The 21,589-nt window shown below is 42.9% G+C and overlaps 1 protein-coding gene across 1 annotated transcript in view; it reads right to left on the bottom strand.

Moving 5' to 3' along the window:
• The window catches only part of ABCA4 (ATP binding cassette subfamily A member 4), a 143,912-nt gene that overhangs the window by 53,435 nt on the left and 68,888 nt on the right, over nucleotides 1-21,589 (bottom strand). Inside the window, 5 exon segments of the mRNA NM_174221.2 lie at nucleotides 4,637-4,811; nucleotides 6,745-6,834; nucleotides 10,107-10,172; nucleotides 15,949-16,153; nucleotides 18,022-18,243. Coding sequence (NP_776646.1) covers nucleotides 4,637-4,811; nucleotides 6,745-6,834; nucleotides 10,107-10,172; nucleotides 15,949-16,153; nucleotides 18,022-18,243 — 758 coding nt within the window.

The raw sequence follows: 21,589 nt of genomic DNA, 5'->3' as shown, positions 1-21,589 counted from the left end.
TCCAAAACTACAACTTGCGGCTGAACAACTGTTGACTGGAGAATGTTGGATACCACCAAAAAAGATACCCACATCCAAGGGCAAAGGAGTAGCACCATAAGATGGTAGGAGAGGTGAAATTGCGTTTAGAATCAAACCCCTTATTGGCAGAGATGCTCAGAGGGCTCAAAAAAGCCTTGTGTACACTAGGTCCCAGAGACCCCACAGAGACTGAGCCAGAACTGTGTTTGAGTGTCTCCTGCAAAGGTACAGGTGAGCAGTGGCCTGCCACAGCGGGCAGGGGCTCTGGGTGCAGCAGACCTGGGTATGGCATAAGCCGTCTTGGAGGAGGTCGCCGTTAACCCCGCCATAGAGCCACCAGAACTTACACAGGACTGGGGAAACAGACTCTTGGAGGGCACAAACAGAACCTTGTGTGCACCAGGACCCAGGAGAAAGGAGCAGTGACCCTACAAGAGACTGACCCAGACTTGCCCGTGAGTGTCCGGGAGTCTCCGGTGGAGGCGTGGGTCAATGGTGGCCTGTTGCAGGGTCGGGGGCACTGAGTGTGGCAGTGCTTGCATGGGATCTTTTGAAAGAGGTCCCCATTATCTTCATCACCTCAACCATAGTTTGCCCTCAGGTGAAACAACAGGGACGGAACACAGCCCTCAACAGACAATTGGGTTAAAGACTCACTGAGCATGGCCCTGCCCATCAGAACAAGACCCAGTTTCCCCCTCAGTAAGTCTCTCCCATCAGGAAACTTCCATAAGCCTCTTATCCTTACCCATCAGAGGGCAGACAGAATGAAAACCACAATCACAGAAAACTAACTAAACTGATCACATGGATCACTGCCTTGTCTAACTCAATGAAACTATGAGCCATGCCATGTAGGGCCACCCAAGATGGATGGGTCGTGGTGGAGAGTTCTGACAAAATGTGGCCCACTGGAGAAGGGAATGGCAAACCACTTCAGTATTCCAGCTTTGAGAACCCCATGAACAGCATGAAAAGGCGAAAAGATAGGGCACTGAAAGATGAACTCCCCAGGTCAGTAGGTGCCCAATATGCTATGGGAGATGAGTGGAGAAATAAGTCCAGATAGAATGAAGAGATGGTACCTAAACAAAAACAATACCCAGTTGTGGATGTGACTGGTGGTGGAAGTAAAGTCCAATGCTGTAAAGAGCAATATTGCATAGAAACCTGGAATGTTAGGTCCATGAATCAAGGCAAATTGGAATTGATCAAACAGGAGATGGCAAGAGTGAACATCGACAATTTAGGAATCAGTTGACTAAGATGGACTGGAATGGGTGAATTTAACTCAGGTGACCATTATATCTACTGTGGGCAAGAATCCCTTGGAAGAAATAGAGTAGCCATAATAGTCAACAAAAGAGTCCTAAATGCAGTACTTGGATGCAATCTCAAAAACGACAGAATAATCTCTGTTCGTTTCTAAGGCAAACCATTCAATATCAGAGTAATCCAAGTCTGTGCCCCAGCACCAGCAATGCTGAAGAAGCTGAAGTTGAATGGTTCTATGAAGACCTACAAGATCTTCTAAAACTAACACCCAAAAAGATGTCCTTTTTTATTAGAGACTGGAATGCAAAAGTAGGAAGTCAAGAGATACCTGGAGTAACAGACAAATTTGGCCTTGGAGTACAAAATGAAGCAGGTCAAAGGCTAACAGAGTTTTGCCAAGAGAACACACTGGTCGTAGCAAACACACTCTTCCGACAACACAAGAGGAGGCTCTACACATGGACATCACCAGACGGTCAGTACTGAAATCAGATTGATTATATTCTTTGCAGCCAAAGATGGAGAAGCTCTGTACAGTCAGCAAAAACAAGACCAGGAGCTGACTGTGGCTCAGATCATGAACTCCTTATTGCCAAATTCAGACTGAAATTGAAGAAAGTAGGGAAAACCACTAGACGATTCAGGTATGATCTAAATCAAATCCCTTATGATTATACAATGGAAGTGACAAATAGATTCAAGGGATTAGATCTGATAGACAGAGTGTCTGAAGAATTATGGATAGAGGTTCGTGACATTGTTCAGGAGGCAGTGATCAAGACCATCCCCAAGAAAAAGAAATGCAAAAAGGCAAAATGGTTGTCTGAGGAGGCCTAACAAATAGCTGAGAAGAGAACAGAAGCTAAAGGCAAAGGAGAAAAGGAAAGACATAGGCATTTGAATGCAGAGTTCCAAAGAATAACAAGGAGAGATAAGAAAGCCTTCCTCAGTATCAGTGCAAAGAAATAGAGGGAAACAATAGAATGGGAATGACTAGAGATCTCCTCAAGAAAATTAGATACCAAGGGAACATTTCATGCAAAGATGGGCACAATAAAGGACAGAATGGTATGGACCTAAAAGAAGCAGAAGATATTAAGAAGAGGTGGCAAGAATACACAGAAGAACTATACAAAAAAGATCTTCATGACCCAGATAACCACAGTGGTGTGATCACTGGAGTGCAAAGTCAAGTGAGCGTTAGGAAGCATCATTACAAACAAAGCTAGTGGAGGTAATGGAATTCCAGTTGAGCTATTTCAAATCCTAAAAGATGATGCTGTGAAAGTGCTGCACTCAATGTGCTAGCAAATATGGAAAACTCAGCAGTGGCCACAGGACTGGAAAAGGTCAGTTTTCAATTCCAATCCCCAAAAAAGGCAATGCCAAAGAATGCTCAAATTACTGCACAATTGCACTCATCTCACACACTAGCAAAGTAATGCTCAAAATTCTCCAAGCTAGTCTTCAATAGTATGTGAACTGTGAACATTCAGATGTTCAAACTGGATTTAGAAAAAGCAGAGGAACCAGAGATCAAATTGCCAACATCTGCTGGATCATCGAAAAAGCAAGAGAGTTCCAGAAAAACATCTATTTCTGCTTTATTGACTATGCCAAAGCCTTTGATTGCGTGGATCACAACAAATTGTGGAAAATTCTGAAAGAGATGGGAATACCAGACCACCTGACCTGCATCCTGAGAAAACTGTATGCAGGTCAAGAAGTAACAGAACTAGACTCAGAACAACAGACTGGTACCAAATCGGGAAAGGAGTATGTCCAGGCTGTATATTGTCACCTGGCTTATTTAACTTACATGCAGAGAACATCATGTGAAATGCCAGGCTGGATGAAGCACAAGCTAGAATCAAGATTCCTGGGAGAAATATCAATAACCTCAGATATGAAAATGACACCACCCTTATGGCAGAAAGCGAAGAACTAAAGAGCCTTTTGATGAAAGTGAAAGAGGAGAGTGAAAAAGTTGGCCTAAAACTCAACATTCAGAAAAGTAAGATCGTGGCATCTGGTCCCATCACTTCATGGCAAATAGATGGGGAAACAATGGAAACAGTGAGAAGCTTTATTTTGGGGGGCTCCAAAATCACTGCAGATGGTGACTGCAGCCATGAAATTAAAAGATGCTTGCTCCTTGGAAGAAAAGCTATGATCAACCTAGACAGCATATTAAAAAACAGACATTACTCTGCCAACAAAGGTCTGTCTAGTCAAAGCTATGGTTTTTCCAGTAGTCATGTATGGATGTGAAAGTTGGACTATAAAGAAAGCTGAGCACTGAAGAATTGATGCTTTTGAACTGTGGTGTTGGAGAAGACTCTTGAGAGTCCCTTGGACTGCAAGGAGATCAAATCAGTCCATCCAAACGAAATCAGTCTTGAATATTCATTGGAAGAACTGATGCTGAAGATGAAACTCTGATAGTCTGGCCACCTGATGCAAAGAACTGAGTCATTGGAAAAGACCCTGACGCTGGGAAAGATTGAAGGCAGGAGGAGAAGGGGACAACAGAGGATGAGATGGTTGGATGGCATCACCAACTCTATGGACGTGAGTTTGAGCAAGCCCCGGGAGTTGGTGATGAACAGGGAAGCCTGGTGTCCTGCAGTCCATGGGGTTGCAAAGAGTCAGACACAACTGAGTGACTGAATTGAACCAAAATGACTTAGCATGCAAGCACACACAATGCTCTACAGATGGAGGGCATGTGATGGTAGTGGTCAAGACTTTATCACCACCATCATGATAGAAACGCTGGGGATGCTGGGGATAGGGGGACCAGCTCACAGCATCAAAGACAAGAGACGATCCGGTTCTTGCGTCCATGGAACCACTACAACGTGGCTTCCTTGGAAAGTCACTTCGCTCTCTGGATGTCCCCATCCCTGGCACCAAGGGGGCAATGAACTTACTACTCCACCTCTCTCTCCAACTTCATGATCTAATAAAATGATAAATGTGAGCAAGCTTTGAAAACTGCAGTATACTATACCTTCCTTGCACACACATATAGAACACATTTTTCTCACTAAACTTCTGTGGGAAAGAATGTGAAGTTGCTCAATTGTGTCTGACTCTTTGTGACCCCATGGACTGTAGCCTGCCAGGCTCCTCTGTCCATGGGATTCTCCAGGCAGGAATATTGGAGTGGGCTTCCATTTCCTTCTTCAGGAGATCTTCCCAACCCAGGGATTGAAACCGGGTCTCCCACACTGCAGGCAGCCTCTTTACCTGAGTCACCAGGGAAGCCCTGGAGTGAGAAAGAATAGACTGAAGCTAATAGAGGAAGAAGAGAGTCAGAAAATGATCAAAGACTCACAAAGTCGTGGTTTTCCCTGCTCCATTGTGACCGAGGAATGCGGTAATCTGACTTTCATAGAAGGTAATGTTAAGACGGTCCACGGCTGGCCTGCCATAGGGCTCAAATATCTTTACCAGATTCTTCACACATACTCCGGGAACCAAGCCTGGAAGCTCACGTTCAAAGAAGCAGTCTTGGAAAAAATGAACATGATGTAACAATGGCTTCACGTACACACTACCCAAGGTTCCTTGTTGAGACCATTGTCTTCTGTACCTATGGCTTTAACTATAGCTTTATCACGGTGACTACAGAATAATAATGGTAATAATAGTGTCTAACATTTGTTGAGCTGTTACTCTGTGCCAAGCATTGTTTCAAGTGCTTTATATATATTACCATGCCATTTCTACAGATGAGGAAACCTAAAGAGATATCAAGAGTCCAATCAAGGTCACATGGTTTGTGAGTGGCAGAGCTGGGATTTGAATGCAGATGTGCTCATTGTCTGTATGGAGAGTTAGCCCTAAGCTCAGCCTTCAGTCCCAGGCCTTCATTTCTGACAGTCTGCAGGGGATTTGCTCAGGAATTTCTTGGAACAGCTCAGGGTCCTCATTCTCTTTCCCAAACAGTGTCTTCCTTCAGGCTATCTTATGTCCATTCTCCTAGTCACCTTGGCTCACATCTTTGAGTTAACTCTACTAACGCTGACTACTTGCTTTTAGCGCTCCAGTTTCTCCAATTAGGGTAGGACAGTCCACTCTTTCTCACCACTGTCCCTCAAACTCTGTCCCTCCACTTTTAAACTCCATACTCCCCTCCAGTTTGAGGTCCACTTGGTGTCCACTTCTCCCTGCTTTAGTTCACACAAGACAGTGATGGGGCTTCCCTGGTGGCTCAGATGGTAAAGAATCTGCCTGCAGTGCAGGAGACCTGGGTTGCATCCTTGGGTTGGGAACATCCCCTGGAGAAGGGAATGGCTACCCACTCCAGTATTCTTGCCTGGAAAATTCCATGGGCAGAGGAGCTGATGGGCTATAGTCCATGGGGTCACAAAGAGTCAGACATGACTGAGTGACTAACACTTTTCATTTATATGTGTTACTTAATTTGTCACCTTAATATTGTAATTCTGAGCACTTACTCCCCTGCCAAAGAAAGGGGGGAGGGGGAAATCCCAGTGCTGCTTCTGTGCTTCCTCTGGCCTTGCTGACAGTTGAGGTGGGACTGGACCCCCACCCTCTGATTTTGGTCTTGGAATTCCACTCTGGGAGGAGGGTCTTCCCAAAGGTTCTGCTGACTGGAAACTGCAGGAATCACAGGTCTCCAACCTCAGCTTTGTGAAATGGCACCTGGGGTGCGTCAGACACACGGAGGCTGGACCTTCTCCTGCAACAACAGGTGAAGTCCAGAGGTCATGCTGCCTCTCTGCACCCAGGGTGACAATAGCGGAGCATTTCAGAATCCATAGAGGAATTCTAGAGAAATCCATATGCTTGAGGAAAGAAGAACATGGTGGGGGTGGGGTGGGGGTGGGGGAACCGGGACAGAACTGGTTCAAGAGGGAAGGTAAGGGAGGTAAAGGCCAAGAGAACACTTGCAAACTTGGTCTATGAGTTGAGGAATTATTAAGTAACTTCCATGGTCAGGAAAGGCCTTTGATGGCTTGAATGAATGGACCTCTAGATTTGTAAATCACAAATGAAATGTAGTCAGCTCCTCTAGACACGCTCCCCCTGTGCACAGGAGCATTTATTTTTGTCTTTCCTTATAGCTCATATCCGCTTGAAGTCCCAGTGACCCAAGTTATTGTTCTTGCTAAATCCTCGGAAGTCAGCACATTTGTGCAATTCACTGGGGGTTTGCCTAACAAGGGCACAAACACACCATATACTTGGGATTTGCTTTCTCCAGGAAATATGTGTTAATGTCTGGCTGGACCATTCCTTCCACACATGGGCAGCTGGACCCTACAGAAGGTATCAGGTTTAACCCCTGTCAAGAGTCAGCTTCCTGGGTTCCATTTCACCCCACTCAGGAGGTGTTCTGCTCTAGCCCTTTGCAGTATTCTAAATCTTCTCTTGCCTCTGTTCTGCATTCTTTATTGAGGGTTTTTTGTTTTTTACCATTTATTCCTTCTGGGTATTCTGGGTCCTCCATTTCCTCTGTTATTGGTTCTGTCTTTTCCAAGGCTCTTTCTTCTCTGGTTGAACAGCCTGCACAAACCAAAAGCCACTGTTACTCTCCTGGTGAAGGCTGAGAATCAGGAAAGACAGGAAACAAGAGAAGAAGAGGGGAGCAGAGTTTCCTACCATAGCTGGAAAGCACAGTTCCCTCAGAAGGCCAGGTTGACATTACTAGGACCAGCCCTGAGGAGGGCTCTGCCAGCCTCTGACCTGTGGGGCTGTGAAGTTCCCACAGGGTCTGGGGAGAGGGGGTGCTTCCCAGAGGTCTGATTTGGCAGCTGTTGGTGAGCACAGAGGGAATTTTGTACTAGAAGTTTCACTTATCCTCAGGTGGAGCCCACAGTGCCAGAAATTGTGATTTAAAAAAAAATTAAAACCAGGATTGACTTTTAAATGGGTTAATTTTTTTTTCAGCTCACTAATGGTACTTTTCACTCCAATCCAAAACACGTCAAAGTCATGGTGAATCTCCAGTAAAAGTCCATTCAAGCTGATATGATGGGCAGGCAGACTGAGACATTGTTTACCTGAGAAATCTGTCAATACTTTCATGGGCATTCAAGTATTTGGGGATTAACACCAGAGGTGAGCCTGGCTACTGGACAGGCTTACACAAATTGTGGTGTAAACACTCACGCACATGTTCTCACACTCACACACACCCTGACACTCACAACACCCATACCCCTAGCCCTCACAGAGGCGCTTTTTGTAAACTTCACCTTTGGTTTCAAAGGACAAAATAGATAACTAATGAGAACACATTATACAGCACAGGGAACTCTACTCAGTGCTCTGTGGTAATCTAAACGGGAAGGAAATCCAAGGAAGAGGGGATACATATACACACATGTGGCTGACTTGCTTTGCTGCACTTAGAAACTAACACAACGCTGTAGAGCAACTATTCTCCAACACAAAAAATAAATTCATTTCCTGAAAAAAAAGGACATCACAACACCCTGAAAGGGGAATAGAAGCAGAAACACAAGCCAGCTAGAGAAGAAAGCAGAGGCGGGAGGAAACCGTCGTCGCCAAGCATCTAAAGGCCCTGGCTACAGGTGCACATCCGCGAGCAGGCTGGTGTCCTAATGCTGCAGTCGGCCGAGGCCTCTCCGCCCACACTGCTGTCTGTAGACCGCAGGCTGTGTGGTGGGTGATGCGTACTGGGCCCTGCTCAGGGACCGGCCCCCGCTGGCACTGCTGTTTCCTGAAGGACTTTTAAATCTATTGCCCACAATCCCTTTGATCACTTTACTAGCCATCATACTGCATTAAATGTATAATAATAAAATAGCAGGAGGAAATATTCTCCTAGTCACTGGAGTGAGTTCCTTGCCAGGAAATACATGTCCCAATTCCAGATTTAGTCCAAAATGGCCAACAGGAACTGGGTTAGACATTAGATGTCTCTTGGGCTCCATGTCTTCATCTATGAAAGGAGCAGATTAGGTGGAAAAACTCAGCTCTTTTCTAATTTTAGAGAAATTTAGGAATCTATTTCAGTCTAGCTTGTGAGACAGGTGAAAAGTATTTAGCTTCTGTTGGCAAAAATACATGTGACTCATTTTTGAAGGAGCACATTTGTCTTAAAATTTTTCTTTTTAGAGGCAGCATATCTGTTGAGATTATAGAGGGAAAAACAAGCCCACAAAGTCGTGATACTGACTGAAATTAGAAACATTTCAGGAACAGACTTCTGTGTTGAAAATTCCCATTTATGATAGGTTATAAGTTTATTATAGTAGAAGTTTAAAAGTTTACTAGATAGACAAGAAAGACAGACAAGGCAACATAATGGGAAAAAAACCCACAAAACACTGAGCTGTTGAAATGTTGTTTGAATCATTAAAAAAAAAGGCAACCCCCACTGCAAACCTTTTAAAGGTCCTAGACTAATCCCCTAGAGAAAACAAACATTTATCTTAGTGCTTAAAGGCTAAATCCTGGCCCAGGCCCAATAATACAAAGTAAAGGGCAAGTAGGTAAGGAACAAGCAGATTGGAAAGCATCTCCTTTGCTTCCAGAGACTCCTAGCTCCAGGGGCGCCTCCAGCTCTCAGCTCTGGAATTTCTCTATCTCCTCATCCCTCACAGGAGTCTATAGTACACAGCTCCCCTCTCCACCCCCCACTTCTAGAACTCTCCCTTGGCTTCTGTCCTGTTCAGGAAAAAAGGTAAATTTTACTTATGATGCATTCTGGGCAAATGTCCTTTTAACCCTCTTTTCCAGTCACAAGAAAGACCAGCGCTAAGGGAATCTGGGAGTCTGCCCCAGCCTCTGGATGCCAGGAAAATAAACTTATTGCTTTGGGAAAATAAATGTATTTATATTTGAAAAAGTGGAGAGGACTAAAAAACCACACGAGGAGACACAGCAGAAGATGGATTTCTCTGTGATTCTCTAGATCTGTCTGCTTTATTATTTAATTAATTATTTTAATTGGAGGTTAATTACTTTACAATATTGTGGCGGTTTTTTGCCACACATCGATCTGAATCAGCCACAGGTGCACATTGTCCCCTGGTCCTGAACCCCCCTCCCACCTCCCTCCCCATCTCATCCCTCTGGGTTGTCCCAGTGTACCGGCTTTGAATGCCCTGTTTCATGCGTTGAACTTGAACTGGTCATCTATTTGACATATGGTAATATACATGTTTCAGTGCTATTCTCTCAAATAATCCCCCCCCTTGCCTTCTCCCACAGAGTCCAAAAGTCTGTTCTTTATGTCTCTTTTGCTGTCTTGTACATAAGGTCGTCATTATCATCTTTCTAAATTCCATATATATGTGTTAATATACTGTATTGGTGTTTTTCTTTCTGACTTACTTCACTCTGTATAATAGGCTCCTGTTTCATCCACCTCATTAGAAATGACTCAAATGTGTTCTTTTTAATAGCTGAGTAATATATACACTGTGTATATATACCACAACTTTCTTTTCCAGATTCTATAGATCTGTTTGCTTTAAATTGAGAAGTTGCAAACCTCGTTTTCACCCTCAAGTGGTCTGGCTTTCTTTTAAGCGTGCACTTTAATCCACTGGGCACAACCAGGATGCAAGGGCTTATCAATGCTCAGCCATCACCCTGGTCCAGTCACTCACAAAACAGGGGCTCCCAGAGGCCGTGATGATGCACTAAGGAACAGAGCCCCCAGCAGACAGCTAACTAATCAGGAATCTCACATTTCATGTAAGAACCACCTCTACAATGCACACATATCCAATATAGAGACAAAGGAGTTAATTTCAAACATTTGTTTTTCTTTCTTAATTAAAAAAAAAATTTAAACAACTCACCTTCACCACCTAGCCAGTAAGACTCTTGTAGAAGGAAGTACCAAGGAAGTGGGGTTCCATAGTCCCCTAAAGATAGATAGGCAAATAAAGGGAAAAAGTCTCAGTAGTTCAATCTTACCATAGTTCTATAAGATCTAGAATTTATCTACCTGAACCTCAGGTTGTAACTATATATATTTATAGTTCATAAGCATTACATAGCTATCCATATGGTTCCTCTAAGACTACTTCTAATATGCTTCAATTCAAAAGGTCATGTTTCGGGAGTGAAATCAGCAACACCAAGACTGATGATCTTAACTAACAGTAGTTTTCCAAGAAACCATTTAATTAAAGAATTTAAGCATGCTCTTTTCAACAGTTACCAGATAATAATAGTGATGATAACCACTAACATTTGTTGAATGTTCTTTCTGTGTCAAACATAACTGTGAGCCCCTTCAATGTGCTAAATAATTTAATCCCCAAAATAACACAAAGGGATAGGTAGTATTACTATTCTTGTGGATAAAGAAATTACGGCACACTGAATTTGAAGCTTCTGCCCAATGTCACAGCTAATTTAATAGAGGTGTAAGAATTCCAACAGTGGTAGTCTGGTTCTAATACCACTGATCTTTTTTTAAAAAATTAATTAATTATTTTTGGCTGTGCTGGTTCTTTACTGCTGCAGGGGCTTTTCTCTAGTTGCAGTGAGTGGGGGTTACCCTCTAGTGTGGTGCATGGGCTTCTCATTGCGGTGGCTTCTCTTGTTGCAAAACACAGGCTCCAGAGCACACAGCCTTCAGTAGTTGCAGTGTGTGGGCTCAGTAATTTCAGTTCCCAGGCTCTAGAGCAAAGGCTCAATAGTTTTGGCACATGGGTTTAGTTGCTGTATGGTATGTGGGATCTTCCTGGACTAGGGATCAAACCCGCGTCTCCTACATTGGCAGGTGGATTCTTCATCATTGAGCCACCAAGGAAGCCCAACACCACTAATCTTAACCATACCATCCTACTGGATCCACTTGAGTTTCAAAGAATCAACTACCAAGTTTCTAGTCCAGTTCTCCTAGCTTGCTGCCTATAAATGTTGATTTTGTGAGAATATTATCTTTGCTTATTTAATAGTTACCCTGTGCCTTATGGCCAATGCTAGACTGTAATCCCTGAAGGACAGGCTTGGGTCAGTTTTTTTCACTTTTTCTTCTCTGAGTACCTGTGCTACTGAGTCTAATACATTAGTGCTGCTTAGTACATAGTGGTTGATCATATTAAAGCTTTATCTTGGCTAAAAGAAAGCTCTTGAAATATGCACAAATTATATTTTCAATCTAATTAATTTTCACTTATTATACCTCTCTCTAGTGGCCCAGTGAGATGAAAAAAATGGAGGCTGAGAAAGTCAAGTATATTTCTTTGAATTCACTGTTATAAGGTTGAATTATATCCCTTGACTCTCTCTTCCCCCAAAAGAGATATATTGAGGTGTGTGTAGAATACAAAATAATACTTGATCTTTGTCCACAGTTCCTGGTACAGAGCTCTTAAAACCTCTGGAGTTTCCTGAATGATAGAAGTGCCCTTGTTATTCATCAGTTCAGTTCAGTTGCTCAGTCATGTCCAACTCTTTCTGACCCCATGGACTGCAGCACACCAGGCTTCCCTGTCCATCACCAACTCCCAGAGCTTGCTCAAACTCATGTCCATCGAGTCAGTGGTACCATACAACCATCTCATCCTCTGTCGTCCCCTTCTCCTCCTGCCTCCAGTCTTTACCAGCATCATGGTCTTTTCCAATGAATGAATCAGTTCTTTGCATCAGGTGGCCAAAGTATTGAAGCTTCAGCTTAAGCATCAGCCCTTCTAATGAATATTCAGGACTGATTTCCTTTAGGATGGACTGGTTTGATCTCCTTGCAGTCCAAGGGACTCTTGAGAGTCTTTTCCAACACCACAGTTCAAAAGCATCAGTTCTTCGGTGCTCAGAGATTTTTGTGTATGTAATTTGTATCCTGCAATTTTACTAAATTTTAAAATTAGTTCTAAAGTTTTTTTTTTTTTTTTGATGGAGTCTTTAGAGTTTTATAAACTTTAGAGTTTTCTAAAAACTTCTCTGGAGAAGGAAATGGCAACCCACTCCAGTGTTCTTGCCTGGAGAATCCCATGGATGGAGGAGCTTGGTGGGCTACAGTCCACGGGTCACAAAGAGTTGGACACGACTGAGAGGCTTCACTTTAACTTAGAGTTTTCTATACATAAAATAATGTCATCTACAAATGTTACTATGTATAAATGTACCTCTTTTCTGATTTGGATGTCTTTAATTTCTTTTTCTTGTCTGATTGCTGTGGCTAGGACTTCCAATATTATGATGAATACAATTAGCAAATGGGTGTTGGGTTCTGAGATCCCTCCTGGTTATGGATCACTGTGCCAAGGGTGGGGATTATGGTGAAACTGTGTCTTAAACTCCCCTACCTGCTTTGCCTGATGTGTAGTTATCACTCAGCCAGACTTTAGGTTTTTTTAAAAGAGGAAATGGTGGCATATGAAGCTGAAGACTCGGTTCTCTATGAGGGAAGGTGAATTCAGCATCTTCTTACCCTGACATCTTCTGAAGAATTTGAACAGAGGATTGACACCACCCGACCTAGATTCTGAAAGGATCTCCCTGAACACAGTGTGGAAAACAGACTGGTAAGAGATGATGATGGAAGGAGGAGGCTTGGACTGAGAAGGTTGTGTAGAGGTGGTGACAAGAGATCATATTCGGAATCTGTTTCTAAAGGTGAGTCAAGCATTCACTGATGGATTTTTGGTTCCTGGATTTAAGATTTAAATATGGGTTCTGAGAGTTCAAGCTGAAAGACTTCAGAAAGAATAAGATTTTGAAAAATATTGAAGTATAGTTGATACAAAATGTTGTGTTGGTTTTGGTAGAATCACTTTGCTGTACACCATACCTATATTTATACTCCTTTTTTTATTTCTTTCCTATATTTCTTTCCCATTATAGGTTGTTATAAGATATTGAATATAGTTCCCTGTACAGCAGGTCTCTGTTGTTTATCTACATTATATATAGTATTGTGTACATGTTAATCACAAACTCCTGATTTATCCCCCCACTCTGCTATCACCTTTAGTAAGCATAGGTTCATTTGCTTTTTTTCTTCTTTTTAAAAATATTTACTTATTTTTATTTATTTATTTTGCTGCTCTAGGTCTTAGTTGTGGCATGCAGGATATTCAGTCTTCACTGTAACATGTGGGATGCAGGATCCAGTTTTTTAGTTGTGGAGTGTGGGATCTGGTTCCTGGACCAGGGATTGAACCCAGGCCCCCTGCACTGGGAGTGCAAATTCTTAGTTCCTGGATCATCAGGAAAGTCCCTATAAGTTTCTATGTCTGTGAGTCTATTTCTCTTTTGTAAATAACAAAACATTTGCACCATGTTTTTACATTCCACATACAAGTGATATCATGTGATATTTGTCTTTCTGTATCTGACTTACTTCACTCAGTTTGACAATATCTAGGTCCACCCACATCACTGCAAATGGCATTATTTCATTCTTTTTATGGCTGAGTAGTATTCCATTGTATATATATTCTTTATCCATTCCTCTGTCAATGGACATATAGTTTGCTTCTATTCCTTGGCTATTATAAATACTTCTGCTTTGACTATTCGGGTGCATGTATCTTTTCAAATTACAGTTTTCTCTGGCTATATGCCCAGGAATGGGATTGATGAATTATATGGCAGCTCTATTTTTAGTTTTTTAAGGAACCTCCAGACTACCTTCCATAGTGGCTGTATCAATTTACATTTCCACCCATAGTATAGGAGGGTTCCCTTTTCTCCACACCCTCTCCAGCATTTGTTATTTGTAGACTTATTAATAATGGCCATTCTGACTCAATTCAGTTCAGTCACTCAGTCGTGTCCGACTCTTTGCAACCCCATGAATCGCAGCACGCCAGGTCTCCCTGTCCATCACCAACTCCCGGAGTTCACCCAAACCCATGTCCATCGAGTCAGTGATGCCATCCAGCCATCTCATCCTCTGTCGTCCCCTTCTCCTCCTGCCCCCAATCCCTCCCAGCATCAGAGTCTTTTCCAATGAGTCAACTGTTCGCATCAGGTGGCCAAAGTATTGGAGTTTCAGCTTTAGCATCAGTCCTTCCAAAGAACACCCAGGACTGATCTCCTTTAGAATGGACTGGTTGGGTCTTCTTGCAGTCCAAGGGACTCTCAAGAGTCTTCTCCAACGCCACAGTTCAAAAGCATCAATTCTTTGGTGCTCAGCTTTCTTCACAGTCCAACTTTCACATCCATACATGACCACTGGAAAAACCATAGCCTTGACTAGACAGACCTTTGTTGGCAAAGTAATGTCTCTGCTTTTGAATTCTGACTAGTACCTCACTATATTTTTGATTTGCATTTCTTTAATAATTAGCAGTGTTGAGCATCTTTTCATGAGCTCATTGATCATCTGTATGTCTTCTTTGAATAAATATCTATTCTTCTTTGAATAAATGTCTTCTGCCCATTTTTAGATTTGTTTGTTTGTTTTTGCTGTTTAGTTGTGTAAGCTGTTCGTATGTTTTGGAAATTAATCCCTTGTCTAATGCATCATTTGCAATCATTTTCTTCCAGTCCATAGACTGTCTTTTTGCTTTATGCCTTTTTTGCTATGCAAAATCCAAGAAGTTTGATTATGTTCCATTTGTTTATTCTTGCTTTTATTTCTTTTGCCTTGGGAGACTGACCTGGGAAAACATTCCTATAATTTATGTTCAAGAGTGTTTTGCCTATATCCCTTTCTAGGATTTTATGGTATCACGTCTTATATTTTAAGTCTTTAAACCATTTTGAGTTTATTTTTGTGTACAGTGTGAGGGTGTGTTCTAATTTCATTGATTTACATGTAGCTGTCCAGCTTTCCCAACACCACTTGCTAGTCAATCTGTTCAGTCGCTCAGTCGTGTCCGACTCTTTGTGACCCCATGAATCACAGCACGCCAGGCCTCCCTGTCCATCACCAACTCCCGGAGTTCACTCAAACTCACGTCCATCAAGTCAGTGATGCCATCCAGCCACCTCATCCTCTGTTGTCCCCTTCTCTTCCTGCCCTCAATCCCTCCCAGCATCAGAGTCTTTTCCAATGAGTCAACTTTGCATGAAGTGGCCAAAGTACTGGAGATTCTGCTTTAGCATCATTCCTTCCAAAGAAATTCCAGGGCTGATCTCCTTCAGAATGGACTTGCTAAAGAGACTGTATTTTCTCTATTGTATATCCTTACCTCCTTTATCAAAGATTAATTGGGTGTAGTTGTGTGGATTTACTTATGGGCTCTCTATTCTGTTTCATTGATCCATTTGTCTGTTTTTGCTCCAATACCATGCTGTTTTGATTCCTATAGTTTTGTAGTATTGTCTGAAGTCTGGGAGGTTATGCTTCCAGCTTTGTTCTTTTCCCTCAGGATTACTTTGGCAATTTTGGGTCTTTCATGGTTCCATATAAATTTTAGGATTATTTGTCCTAGTTCTGTGAAAAATATCTTGAGTAATTTGATAGTGAGTGAGTAAGTGAAAGTCACTCAGTCATGTGTGACTATTTGCGACCCCATGGACTATTCAGTCCATGGAATTCTCCAGGCCAGAATACTGGAGTAATTCAATAGGGATCACATTAAATCTGTAGATTGTTTTGGGAAGTATGGCTATTTGAACAATATTAATTCTTCCAATCCAAAAGCATGGGATATTTGATTAAGATTTAAACTAGAGTGAAAAGGCAGAGGAACTAAAGAACATAATTACCTTTACCCTATGGAGGAGGACCCTTACCTGGGAACACCTGGTCAAGATACCAGGCAAGCAAGCCATACAGAGCAGCATCAAGGAGCATCATCTTCATGGACATCAGAAAACTGAATTCATCCCCTTCCATGGGACTGTTCCCAATATTGCTCCACTGCAGCCCCACACCTTGCTCTTCAAAACGAGCCAGGTACTCAGTGCCAAACCCAAATGCCACAGGAGACAGCAGGCTCTGCAGTGGGGCAAAGAAGGCATAAAAGATGAGCAGAGGATCTTTAACCCAACCCAACAGAACCCACAAGGTATGGAGGAAGGCCGATGGAGGGTCTACAATGTATTCCGGTCTAAGACCACCCCAGGGAGGGGTTAAGGCAGTCTTCCCACAGGAAGAGAGTTCTGGGAATACTTCTCAGGCCTCAGGGACCCCTGCCCAATACCTACTTGGCACCTTTCACCTGTCCAGTGGATCACAGTGGTACACTAGGGGAGACAGCACAGCACAGCACAGCGAGGGACCAAAGGTCCTCAAGCTTGTCTTCCTACCTCTCCCTGCCTCTACCTGCCTCTTCTACAAAATCTCACAGGTTTTGGTACAACAAAGAAGCTAACTGGAACTGCTTTGTGAGAATCCCAATAGAACTGTCCATAAAGTCATCAGTGTTTTAGAGCAGACTAGAAGGCTAGACAGGATATTGTCTCATGACCTCCTGAGCAATGTTAAGCCAAAAATCCTCAGCTTATAATGACTATCACCTTTTCTCATTTCCAGACTAGGGGAAATCTTTTTCTTAGAATCTCCTTGAAGAGCACAAGTAACTGAGTAAGTGGTATGCAGAAAGTCTAAAGAGGAAGTCCCCCAGCCATATCCCCACAGTTGCTCCCTGGCATGACAGAAAGCACATACACACATACAGAGGGATGAGCTATTCCCACTTGCTCTGCTGGGAGGCCTACCTCTAGTTTGCAGGACATAGGATGGGGTTCAGAGCATCTCTCTGCAGAAGGAAGGGATTCCCTAGCTATATCTTCACAAAAACCATTAAAAAAAATCTCAGCCCAGCCCTGGTCCACAGAGCAGCCAGAACTATAGCTTCCTGGTAGATCCACACATGCAAAGAACTAGTTGTGGCTTCTAAGTGCCAACTGTCTACACAGTATACCAAGATAGCCCAGCTCTGCCAACAGCCAGAGTCATAAGAATTTCTTGCCCATTGTGATAACGTTAGAAAATTAGGTGCCATAAACGACAGTAATTAATTCTTATTTAACATGAGAAATAAAAGGCAGATGCCCTGGCAGCACTTGAGCCAAATACGCTTGAGTCTTGAGAACAAGTTCAACTTAAATTTTCCCCAGTGAGATGCAGGTGACAGTCCTTTCTCAACTGCATTGTACAAAGAACCGTGCACAGGGAGATTTTGGAGGACAAAGAAATTTGCATCCTACAGGGCTTAGAAGCTATTTAGTCTGTTTAATGACAGAGTGGACATAGATCATTTGAAAACAATTAGAGAAAAAAAAACAAAACCATGTTGTTTGGGCATTGTGAAGAGGTCTTTCAGGCAATCCAGAGTCAATTTCTGAAGACCTCTCCTGGGAAGAGGGCCCAACTGGCTCGTTTGTGCACCCCTGTCTGAGTGCCCTGGTAGAACATGACAAAGACACATTAGAGCTACTCTGATTCAAATTCTTTTACAGATAAACAAAAACTTTTAATTTATGGAAACATCTTTCTGGGCAGATTAGTAAAGGAGAAGCTCCCTCCCTTATGAATTTTCTCAGATGTTAGGGGAAAAAAAAGAACTGAGTGAAATGGGCCCCATTGTTCTCCTCTTATGGATACACAAAGGGACCCACGAGCTGAACTGATTTTCGATTACTTCCCAGGGCAGACTTATCAAGCAGATGTGGTGAAGAGGAACTGTTAGGTTGCTCAAGATGAAGACTACTCCCACTTTTGTACCTGTGCCTTTAAACCTTATGTCCATTTCTGCCAAAGGCAAAGTGGACCCCCTAAAGGGCGAGCCAGTCCTCTCAGACTGCTACATACCCTGCAAGTGGAATGCATCGTATTCTAGGTGTAAGCCCAGGGTCCCTTACCACAGCCATCTTCATGTCGGCTGTAATTCGGTCCTGCCAAGCGAAGCAGAGAATGTGTGGCAGGTAGAGGGTGAAGTAGATGACACCACTGCAGGCTGCTGCCAGACTGGCCCTGGAGAAGAAGGTGCTGAGCAGGAAGCACTGCATGATCGTAGCAATGGAGAAAGCCAACAGGAACAGGAAGAGGATGAACGGATTGCTGTAATGCAGGATCCTTCCATGCTGAAACCAAAGTGGCCACTTGAGTCAGTAATTTCCATCCACATCCAGGAGCCCCACCCCTTTAGGAAGTGATCTCTATGCGTTCAGAAGCCCTCCGCCACAAAGGGATCTTTCCCATGAGCCCAGTGTGTGTTAGCTGCTCAGTTCTTTCTGACTCTTTGTGATACCATGGACTGTAGCCCACCACACCCCTCTGTCCATGGAATTCTCCAGACAAGAAATAATGGAGTGGGTAGCCATTCCCTTCTCCAGGGGATCTTCCCAATCCAGGGATCGAACCCCAGTTTTCTACATCTCAGGCAGATTCTTTACCGTCTGAGCTACCAGGGAAGCCCTGTTAGTGTCTAATTTTCCACACTTAATACTCAATATGTTGCTGCTGCTGCTGCTAAGTCACTTCAGTCATGTCCGACTCTGTGCGACCCCATAGACGGCAGCCCACCAGGCTCCCCCGTCCCTGGGATTCTCCAAGCAAGAACACTGGAGTGGGTTGCCATTTCCTTCTCCAATGCATGAAAGTGAAAAGTGAAAGTGAAGTTGCTCAGTCGTGCCCGACTCTTAGCGACCCCATGGACTGCACCCTACCAGGCTCCTCCATCCATGGGATTTTCCAGGCAAGAGTGCTGGAGTGGGGTGCCATTGCCTTCTCCAACTCAATATGTTGAGGTCCTTTAATTCTGTCATTTTCTCCTAGGAGGGTAACATATTGAGCTACCCAACAGTACTGAGTAATTGTTATGGTTCAGTAATGAAATCCTTGGGAAGAGGAAAGTGTGGAGGAAGGAGCCTCAAGCAGGGAGGAAGATCTGCAAAGGGGGTCTTGGAGCATCAATAGTTCCTGTGATATACTGAATTTATGAGGAACAAAAGAGGGAGGTGGGAGACCACCCAACAAGCTTTAACATTTTGCTTTGGTTCTGGGAAATGGCAATCCACTCTAGTATCCTTTCCTGAAAAATCCCGTGGATAGAGGAACCTGGCAGGCTATAGTCCATGGGGTCGCAAGAGTTGGACATGACTTAGAGACTAAATCACCACCACCTGGTCTGCTGACTTAATCATTTATACTTATATTCTGAGATTTGCCTCTCACATTGGTGAAAATGTCTGTAGTTAATCCACATCACTTGAAAGTGGATTAATCCTTGCAGCACATGATATTATAGAAATACATTTCACAGAATCTGTGGACAATATTCAGTACCTTTCATGTGAACTAATGGGTCAATCACTGGCTATGTAGGAAATAGAACCAAACTAGCTATTTTTAATGAGTGAGCTACTATCCAATTACATTAGCAGATAAATTGAGATGTTAAAATTGATCAAGTCTACTTGTTTCTCTTTTGCGATAGGCCTCCTATGAGGATTTTTACGCTTTGCACATAACTCCAAATATGTATAGATCATCCTGTTCTTTTCTTGGAAACATAAAGGTACAAATTGCTTTACCTCTTGAATTGGTTCTGATTATTTGGTGGTGGTACCCTAAAGCACTGGGTTTCTCTAAGTAGAGAGGAGAAACCAATTAGCAATCTGTGTGTGTGTGTGTGTATGTGAGTGTGTATGTGTGTACTGACAGAATGTGGTCCACTGGAGAAGGGAATGGCAAACCACTTCAGTATTCTTGCCTTGAGAACCCCATGAACAGTATGAAAAGGCAAAAAGAAAGGACACTGAAAGATGAACTCCCCAGGTCAGTAGGTGCTACTGGAGATCAGTGGAGAAATAACTCCAGAAAGAATGAAGGGATGGAGCCAAAGCAAAAACAACACACAGTTGTGGATGGGACTGATGATAGAAGCAAAGTCTGATGCTCTGAAGAGCAATACTGCATAGGAACCTGGAATGTCAGGTCCACGAATCAAGGCAAATTGGAAGTGGTCAAACAGGAAATGGCAAGAGTGAATGTTGACATTCTAGGAATCAGCAAACTAAAATGGACTGGAATGGGTGAATTTAACTCAGATGACCATTATATTTTCTACTGTGGGCAGGAATCCCTTAGAAGAAATGGAGTAGCCATCATAGTCAACAAAAGAGTCTGAAATACAGTACTTGGATGCAATCTCAAAAATGACAGAATAATCTCTGTTTGTTTCCAAGGCAAATCATTCAATATCACGGTAATCCAAGTCCCCTGACCAGTAACACTGAAGAAGCTGAAGTAGAACAGTTCTATGAAGAACAAGACCTTCTAGAACTAACACCCAAAAAAGATGTCCTTTTCATTATAGGGGACTGGAATGCAAAAGTAGAAAGTCAAGAAATACCTGGAGTAACAGGCAAATTTGGCCTTGGAGTACAGAATGAAGCAAGCAAAGGCTAATAGAGTTTTGCCAAGCGAACGCACTGGTCATAGCAAACACCCTCTTCCAACAACACAAGAGAAGACTCGACACAGGGACATCACCAGACGGTCAATACCAAAATCAGATTGATTATATTCTTTGCAGCCAAAGATGGAGAAGCTCTATACAGTTGAGCAAAAACAAGACCGGGAGCTGACTGTGGCTCAGATCATGAACTCCTTATTGCCAAATTCAGACTGAAATTGAAGAAAGTGGGGAAAACCACTAGACCATTCAGGTATGACCTAAATCAAATCTCTTATGATTATACAGTGAAAGTGAGAAATAGATTTAAGGGACTAGATAGACAGAGTGCCTGATGAACTATGGATGGAGGTTCGTGACATTGTACAGGAGACAGGGATCAAGACCATCCCCATGGAAAAGAAATACAAAAAAGCAAAATGGCTGTCTGAGGATGCCTTACAAATAGCTGTGAAGAGAAGAGAAGTGAAAAGCAAAGGAGAAAAGGAAAGATATAAGCATCTGAATGGCAGAGTTCCAAAGAATAGCAAGAAGAGATAAGAAAGCCTTCCTCAGCGATCAATGCAAAGAAATAGAGGAAAACAATAGAATAGGAAAGACTAGAGATCTCTTCAAGAAAATTAGAGATACCCAGGGAACATTTCATGCAAAGATGGGCTCAATAAAGGACAGAAATGGTATGGAACTAACAGAAACAGAAGATATTAAGAAGAGGTGGCAAGAATACACAGAAGAACTATACAAAAAAGATCTTCATGACACAGATAATCACGATGGTGTGATCACTCACCTAGAGCCAGACATCCTGGACTGTGAAGTCAAGTGGACCTTAGGATGCATCACTACAAACAAAGCTAGTGGAGGTAATGGAATTCCAGTTGAACTATTTCAAATCCTAAATGATGATGCTGTGAAAGTGCTGCACTCAATATATCAGCAAATTAGGAAAACTTAGCAGTGGCCACAGGACTGGAAAAGGTCAGTTTTCATCCCAATCCCAAAGAAAGGCA

The sequence above is a fragment of the Bos taurus genome, chromosome 3 (assembly GCF_002263795.3).
Source record: "Bos taurus isolate L1 Dominette 01449 registration number 42190680 breed Hereford chromosome 3, ARS-UCD2.0, whole genome shotgun sequence".
Classification (NCBI taxonomy): domain Eukaryota; kingdom Metazoa; phylum Chordata; class Mammalia; order Artiodactyla; family Bovidae; genus Bos; species Bos taurus.
This window is presented reverse-complemented; position numbering and strand designations above follow the sequence as displayed.